Consider the following 8,579-nt stretch of genomic DNA (forward strand, 5'->3'; position numbering starts at 1 on the left):
CCACAGCACCCAGGAGCCCCACACACCGCCCAACACCCACACACCCACCACACACCCCCACAGCCCCATCCGCACACACCCCATTCTGGTAAGACCCGGCCTGGACTCGACTGCTGTGGAACTAGAGCCCAGTAGGCCTCGGCGCTGCTCAGAAGGAATTTCTTCACGATCGATCAGGAAGAGAGAATCCAACCACATCATTGCAGCACTGAGGCAAAGACCGCAGTCCGAACCCGCCGGGCCGGACCGCAGTCCGAACCCGCCGGGCCGGTCCGCAGTCCAAATCCGCCGGGCCAGACCGGAGCCTGAACCCGCCGGGCCGGACCGCAGTCCGAACCCGCCGGGCCGGTCCGCAGTCTGAATTCGCCGGGCCAGACCGGAGCCTGAACCCGCCGGGCCGGACCGCAGTCCGAACCCGCCGGGCCGGTCCGCAGTCCGAATTCGCCGGGCCAGACCGGAGCCTGAACCCGCCGGACCAGACCGTAGTCCGAATCCGCCGGGCCGGTCCGCAGTCCGAATTCGCCGGGCCAGACCGGAGCCTGAACCCGCCGGACCAGACCGCAGTCTGAACCCGCCGGGCCGGTCCGCAGTCTGAATTCGCTGGGCCAGACCGGAGCCTGAACCCGCCGGGCCGGACCGCAGTCCGAACCCGCCGGGCCGGTCCGCAGTCCGAATTCGCCGGGCCAGACCGGAGCCTGAACCCGCCGGACCAGACCGCAGTCTGAACCCGCCGGGCCGGTCCGCAGTCTGAATTCGCCGGGCCAGACCGGAGCCTGAACCCGCCGGACCGGACCGCAGTCCAAACCCGCCGGGCCGGACCGTAGTCCGAACCCGCCGGGCCGGTCCGCAGTCCGAATCCGCCGGGCCGGACCGGAGCCCGAACCCGCCGGGCCGGACCGAAGTCCGAACCCGCCGGGCCAGACCGGAGCCTGAACCCGCCGGACCGGACCGCAGTCCGAACCCGCCGGGCCGGACCGCAGTCTGAACCCGCCGGGCCGGTCCGCAATCCGAATCCGCCGGGCCAGACCGGAGCCTGAACCCGCTGGGCCGGACCGCAGTCCGAACCCGCCGGGCCAGACCGCAGTCTGAACCCGCCGGGCCGGACCGCAGTCCGAACCCACCGAACCGGACCGCAGTCCGAACCCGCCGGGCCGGACCGCAGTCTGAACCCGCCGGGCCGGACCGCAGTCCGAACCCACCGAACCGGACCGCAGTCCGAACCCGCCGGGCCAGACCGGAGCCTGAACCCGCCGGGCCGGACCGCAGTCCGAACCCACCGAACCGGACCGCAGTCCGAACCCGCCGGGCCAGACCGCAGTCTGAACCCGCCGGGCCGGACCGCAGTCCGAACCCACCGAACCGGACCGCAGTCCGAACCCGCCGGGCCAGACCGGAGCCTGAACCCGCCGGGCCGGACCGCAGTCCGAACCCACCGGACCGGACCGCAGTCCGAACCCGCCGGGCCAGACCGCAGTCTGAACCCGCCGGGCCGGACCGCAGTCCGAACCCACCGAACCGGACCGCAGTCCGAACCCGCCGGGCCAGACCGGAGCCTGAACCCGCCGGGCCGGACCGCAGTCCGAACCCACCGGACCGGACCGCAGTCCGAACCCGCCGGGCCAGACCGCAGTCTGAACCCGCCGGGCCGGTCCGCAATCCGAATCCGCCGGGCCAGACCGGAGCCTGAACCCGCTGGGCCTGACCGCAGTCCGAACCCGCCGGGCCAGACCGCAGTCTGAACCCGCCGGGCCGGACCGCAGTCCGAACCCACCGAACCGGACCGCAGTCCGAACCCGCCGGGCCAGACCGCAGTCCGAACCCGCCGGTCCGGACCGCAGTCCGAACCCACCGAACCCACCGAACCGGACCGCAGTCCGAACCCGCCGGGCCAGACCGCAGTCCGAACCCGCCGGGCCGGACCGCAGTCCGAACCCACCGAACCGGACCGCAGTCCGAACCCGCCGGGCCAGACCGCAGTCCGAACCCGCCGGGCCGGTCCGCAGTCCGAATCCGCCGGGCCGGACCGGAGCCGAACCCGCCGGACCGGACCGCAGTCCGAACCCGCCGGGCCGGCCCGCAGTCCGAACCCGCCGGGCCGGACCGGAGCCCGAACCCGCCGGGCCGGACCGCAGCCAAGACCCACTAGGCCAGACCACAACCAGAGTCCTCCGGGCCAGACCAGAGTTAAGACTCGCCGATCCAGACCAGAGCCTGAACCCGCCGGGCCCCACAGTCCCATCCGCACACACCCCCACAGCCCCATCCGCACACACCCCCACAGTCCCATCCGCACACACCCCCACAGCCCCATCCGCACACACCCCCACAGCCCCACAGCCCCATCTGCACACCCCCCCACCCCAGGGCTCCTGCCGGCGGTGTTGGAGACGATGTCCACACAAGTCTGGGCCACGTTGAGCCAGAACAGGCCGAGAGTGCGGCGGGCACTGTCACTGTGGGTCTTGAAGGTCTCCCACATTCCTGACTGGTCCTCCTCCTTCTCCTGCTGCTGCTTCGTGGGGGGGGGAGGGGGGCAAGCGTTATCGAGGCGTCACTGACTGAGGAGCCCCAGAGCACCGGAACCTGGGACGCACAATCCCAGGATCCAGCAGGATCCGGACCAATCGAGTTTAAAGGATGCTGATCATGTTTCTATCACTTCTAGCTTTCTAATTCGGCTTTTCTGTATCCCTCAGAAATTAAACTCAAACGTAAAATATATTGCTTTTGTTTACTGCCTCGTTAAACAACAATCGAGCACGTGCTGCTCCAGTGCATTGTGGGATACTTGCCTTCTCTCCCACCTGTGCTCCGCCGTCCTGGGTCTCCGCTCCCTCCTCCTCCTTCTTCGTGTCACTGTAGCAACGAGATTCGGGGGGGGTGAGTGGTGTGAACGAGCGCTATGTACAAAGGGGGCGCCCCCTACGGGGCGGGTGGTTTCCTACAGGGAGGTGGTTTCCACAGCAACAGACAAGAGGCTTCACAGGAGGGAAAGCAGGGCAGCCAAACAGAACAGATACCCCCCCACCCTCTCGCCGTCCCGGGTCAGAGGTGCTGGCGAGTCCCACATGCAAGAAGGGACGTGAGGATCCGAACTGGGGTCCTGCCTGCGCGGGTCTTACTCACGGGTAAGCAGGTGGGTCACAGATCAGAACATCAGGAACCTCCATCTGGGGCCTCAGTGGCTTCAGCTCGTTGATCTTGATCCGGGTCATGTTGCCCTGTAGCCTGTACAGTTCCGGCAGCAGCTTCACCTGGGAGACACAGCATGGGTCAACCGCAGCAACCTCCGTCCACAACACTGACCTGGTCACCTGCCTCACCGGTCAGTTCCTCCTCAGTGACCTCTGCCCACTCGACACTGACCAGGTCACCCGCCCAGTGACCTCTGCCCCCCCCGGCACTGACACTGACCAGCTCAGCCCCGGCACTGGCTGGGGTGACCTGCTCCTCACCTTGTTGTTCTCGTTGAGCAGTTGCAGGGAGAGTCTGGAATCGCTGAGCTGCTGGGTGTCCAGTAGGGCTCTGTAGAGGGACTGGCCAGGCTGGACAGCCCACTGGCACCTGGGACAGAGGGACAGCGTGAGCACAGGCGCACGTACATGCACATGCACACACCAGAGAGTCTCACTGGGTGGTCGCAGAGACGACACTGGGGCTCTTTCTGCTGACCAGCTCAGACTGGTGTGAGGATCTCAGCAGAGGCAGGAGAATGGACGAGTTCACACTCACTTGCAGAAGGAGCTCTGCTTGCAGGTCTTGAAGTTAGTGCGATGCACAGCCTGTACCAGCTGGAGCCAGAGGGCTGAGAGAGTCAGTCCTGCCAGACAGAAACGCAGTATCCTGCAATAAAGGGAGAGAGACAGGGGACTGACCACACGGTCCCAGAGCCACACAGAGAGAGAGAGACAGGGGACTGACCCCACAGTCCCAGAGGCAACACTGATTGGACCCATCGGTCATGCTAATAAAGCACCTTGAACTGACGGGCGAATGCAGAAACACAGAGAGGAGATTGCTCCATATTTTAATCTATGTAAGATGACCAGGGGAAGGGTCATCCAGGACAGGTATCTACTCGACGTAGACCTGACCAAGATGGCCGCTAAGAGAAACCAGCTGACCCGCAGATGGAAAGGGCTCAGTCCGAAAAACAACAAGACACAGGTGTGTCTCATCAGGAAACAAAATATATATGCCCTGGAAACAGTGAACCAGTGCAGAAGCCAGTAGGTGAATTTGGTTGGTGTTGGTACAGATTTAAGCATAATGGATTTATGGAAGAAATAAAGGATTACAGTTTACGGTTTGTGATTTGGATATGGCGCGGATTTGTGGAACCTTACGGACTTTGGAACTCGGACTGAATAAGGATTGAGAGAACGGATTGTGGACTGGCTTGGAAGACGGAGGAACTGGAGAAATGGAGAAAAACTCCACGAAAATTAAAGAAGAGAGTGTAGTGTGAGTACTTTTGTCTCTATTATATAATCCTTTCCCCCGGAGGCACCACATCTGGGATTAAAGCACAGCGCAGCTGGAGGCTCGGCCCTGCGTGTCCCCGGGAGACGGGTGCTGTGCTGTGCGCTTATTTTCAGCAGCCATATCACCCTGCAATTCACAGCTGGCAGCCCACTGAAGCTCAGCAGGTGTGAGCCTGGTCAGTACCAGGATGGGAGACCTCCTGGGAAAAACTAAGGTTGCTGCTGGAAATGGTGTTAGTGGGGCCAGCAGGGGGCGCTCACCCTGTGGTCCACGTGGGTCCTAATCCCCCACTAGCGATGGGAACACTATACTGTAAACAGGCACCGTTCTTCGGCTGAGACGTAAAACCGAGGTCCTGACTTGGTCCTGACACCACAGCTGATGTGTGGTGAGCGTTCTGGTGCACTGTGGCTGATGTCGCATCGTCAAGTTCAAGTTTGTCATTATACTCATATACAGGTACAGTGGTGTGAAAAAGTGTTTTCCCCCTTCCCGATTTCTTATTTTTTTGCATGTTTGTCACACTGAAATGTTTCAGATCATCTAACAAATTGAAATATTAGACAAAGAGAACACAAGTAAACACAAAATGCAGTTTTTAAATGAAGGTTTTTATTATTAAGGGAAAAAAAAATCCAAACCTACATGGCCCTGTGTGAAAAAGTGATTGCCCCCTAAACCTAATAACTGGTTGGGCCACCCTTAACAGCAACAACTGCAATCAAGCGTTTGCGATAACTGGCAATGAGTCTTTTACAGCGCTGTGGAGGAATTTTGGCCCACTCATCTTTGCAGAATTGTTGTAATTCAGCCACATTGGAGGGTTTTCGAGCCTTAACCGCTTTTTTAAGGTCATGCCACAACATCTCAATCGGATTCAGGTCAGGACTTTGACTAGGGCACTCCAAAGTCTTCATTTTGTTTTTCTTAAGCCATTCAGAGGTGGACTTGCTGGTGTGTTTTGGATCATTGTCCTGCTGCAGAACCCAAGTGCGCTTCAGCTTGAGGTCACGAACAGATGGCCGGACATTCTCCTTCAGGATTTTTTGGTAGACAGCAGAATTCATGGTTCCATTTACCACAGCAAGTCTTCCAGGTCCTGAATCAGCAAAACAGCCCCAGACCATCACACTACCACCACCATATTTTACTGTTGGTATGATGTTCCTTTTCTGAAATGCTGTGTTACTTTTACGCCAGATGTAATGGGACACACACCTTCCAAAAAGTTCAACTTTTGTCTCGTCAGTCCACAGAGTATTTTCCCCAAAAGTCTTGGGGATCATCAAGATGTTTTCTGGCAAAACTGAGACGAGCCTTTATGTTCTTTTTGCTCAGCAGTGGTTTTCGTCTTGGAACTCTGCCATGCAGGCCATTTTTGCCCAGTCTCTTTCTTATGGTGGAGTCGTGAACACTGACCTTAACTGAGGCAAGTGAAGCCTGCAGTTCTTTGGATGTTGTTGTGGGGTTTTTTGTGACCTCTTGGATGAGTCGTCGCTGCGCTCTTGGGGTAATTTTGGTCGGCCGGCCACTCCTGGGAAGGTTCACCACTGTTCCATGTTTTCGCCATTTGTGGATAATGGCTCTCACTGTGGTTCACTGGAGTCCCAAAGCTTTAGAAATGGCTTTATAACCTTTTCCAGACTGATAAATCTCAATTACTGTTTCTCATTTGTTCCTGAATTTGTTTGGATCGCAGCATGATGTCTAGCTTTTGAGGATCTTTTGGTCTACTTCACTTTGTCAGGCAGGTCCTATTTAAGTGATTTCTTGATTGAGAACAGGTGTGGCAGTAATCAGGCCTGGGTGTGGCTAGAGAAATTGAACTCAGCTTTCCAAAGAGGTGATAAACCACAGTTGATTTATGTTTTAACAGGGGGGGCAATCACTTTTTCACACAGGGCCATGTAGGTTTGGATTTTTTTTCCCTTAATAATAAAAACCTTCATGTAAAAACTGCATTTTGTGTTTACTTGTGTTCTCTTTGTCTAATATTTCAATTTGTTTGATGATCTGAAACATTTCAGTGTGACAAACATGCAAAAAAATAAGAAATCAGGAAGGGGGCAAACACTTTTTCACACCACTGTATATGGTATAACAAAATGCTATTTAGCTAGCTCTCGGACAATAAGTAGTACAAAAAAACAATTCAATTGTTTAACATAAGAAAGACAGGGACAACAGGCAGTGTGCAAAACAACAAAGGTAACAGGTTATGTGCAAGAACATGCATTAACGGAATGAAATTATGGGGAGTGAGCTTTTGACATGTATGGTAGAGGTAGATTTTCAATGTGTGTTTAAGTTTTTGGTAAGAAAGAAGGTACTGTGAGGTTCAGATCATAGGTGAGAGTGAGAGAGGCTGGGAGTTTAATAGTTCGATAGTGCGGGGGTAAAAACTGTCTCCGAGTCTGGTAGTCCGGGCCCGAATGGTCCGGTATCATCCAGGTGGGGCTGCACATTGGGGGTGGTGGAGGGGAGTCCCTATTACCTGTAAAGTGCTTTAAGTGGAGTGTCCAGAAAAGCGCTATAGAAGTGTAAGCAATTATTATTTTCAGAGCCGGGAAGCCCGCCGAGACCCCGGGCTGCGTGATGCAACCAGGCCCAACCCGACCTCCCCCTCGCCGGCTGGCGTCGCATAACACTGGCCGGGCCAGCGAAACTAAACCCCTGATCTGCGGCCTAACCGCCTCCTCCATCCCCCCAGACCCGGCGCCCAGGAGCCCCTCCACCCGGCACCGCCGGCTCGGGGAACCCGCAGACCTTGGAGGACAGAGAGCAGCACCGCCAGCTTCCCTGCACACTCCGTGGTCGGACAGACCCCCAGCCGCCGCAGCCTCGTCTAATCCAGCACAGGAGGCAGGTAAACGAGCCGCCGGCGCCGCTACACCGTACCTCATAGAGTAAGTCGCCATCTTGATTCAAACCTGAGCTTTGCTCTCCCGATTCCTTTTCTGTATTCCGGCTTCTCGCGAGGTTACGTCAGCCTCCCCTGATTGGCCGGCTCGCAGCCTCGGCTCATGAATATGCATGAGCAAGGCTGAGGGAGGGGGGCGCACATGGCGGGACGCGATAGGTGGTTACGCGTACAGGTGTTTGTGTTCAAGACGGATCTCTGTCTTTACTGTTGCAAGAGCGAAGCTGCCTCAGGGCGCAGGGTGGCAGTGTAGGACGTGCCGAGGAAGTGGCGTAATTCTCGCTTGTTTTTTAGTTTCACTGCGTTAAAACTTAACCTATGTAGGTTGTTGATTTGTAGATTCCAAGTGCGCAGCAGTCCGATCCAGGCCAGGTGTTCCCTGCGGCAGGGGACTGTGGTCCAGTGTACTGACCCCCCTGGACACCTCAGGGCAGTGTGACCCCCAGCACTGACCCCGCTGGACACCATCTGTTAACACCTGAAGAAGGCTCCACGGTCGAAACGTAGGTTTATTCCATGCTGGGGAAAAAAGAAAGAAAACAATTACTTGTTCCTTTGCAGCCTACGCATGCTGACGCAGCTACCCACCTGAACTACCATTTGTTTGTCTGTCTTACCACAATAAGTACCAAAACTGAGATAATCCAGCGCTGTTTGAGCACCAATGCTGACATGTGACACATCAATTTTACTTTTTTTTTGGTTACATCTGACTTATTATGTATTAAACTGCTGAGTGCTTCACATTTGTTCATTAAAGTGAACCCAGTTTTTAATGCCATGGCTTTAACATCACAATTTTCTGAGCAACACAGAAACCCTACAGATTCAGTATCTCTGTCATTCTGTGTCATACCTACACAAAGTTAAGCTGCTCAGTGCAAGCATCGCACTCCACCTTTGTTTTTTTTGGCTGTTGGGTGATTTAGATGCATAACGGTTTCTGCCTTTTCAAAACAGTGCCAGTCATCCACTCTGTGTCTAAGAACTGTTTTTTTATTGTACGCTTACTCCCTGTCACAGCTATGGTTTTGGTCGCAATACTATGATCTTCAGTGTCAGCATTACTTTGGATGGGATCACGGTTGTTGTTGACACTTTTCCCTGCCCATCACTGCACGGTCCCAGTCTGGGAACAGCAAGTGGTCTTATAAACCCCAGCAGCTTTAGCAGA

At 56.3% G+C, this 8,579-nt stretch overlaps 1 protein-coding gene across 1 annotated transcript; it reads right to left on the reverse strand.

Annotated features, from left to right (window-relative positions):
• Positions 1 to 2,171: 2,171 nt before the first annotated feature.
• On the reverse strand, positions 2,172 to 7,486 carry LOC148810794 (neutral alpha-glucosidase AB-like). Its single transcript, XM_088908906.1, has 5 exons — positions 7,384 to 7,486; positions 3,733 to 3,843; positions 3,456 to 3,564; positions 3,127 to 3,254; positions 2,172 to 2,856 (listed from the first exon to the last, which is right to left on the reverse strand). Exons 1-5 carry the CDS (start codon positions 7,401 to 7,403, stop codon positions 2,706 to 2,708), a joined length of 519 nt encoding a protein of 172 aa, XP_088765032.1. The 5' UTR covers positions 7,404 to 7,486; the 3' UTR covers positions 2,172 to 2,705.
• Between the last annotated feature and the right edge of the window lie 1,093 nt (positions 7,487 to 8,579).

Source organism: Atractosteus spatula (assembly GCF_055471065.1).
Source record: "Atractosteus spatula isolate fAtrSpa1 chromosome 17 unlocalized genomic scaffold, fAtrSpa1.hap1 SUPER_17_unloc_5, whole genome shotgun sequence".
NCBI classification, from domain to species: Eukaryota; Metazoa; Chordata; class Actinopteri; order Semionotiformes; family Lepisosteidae; genus Atractosteus; species Atractosteus spatula.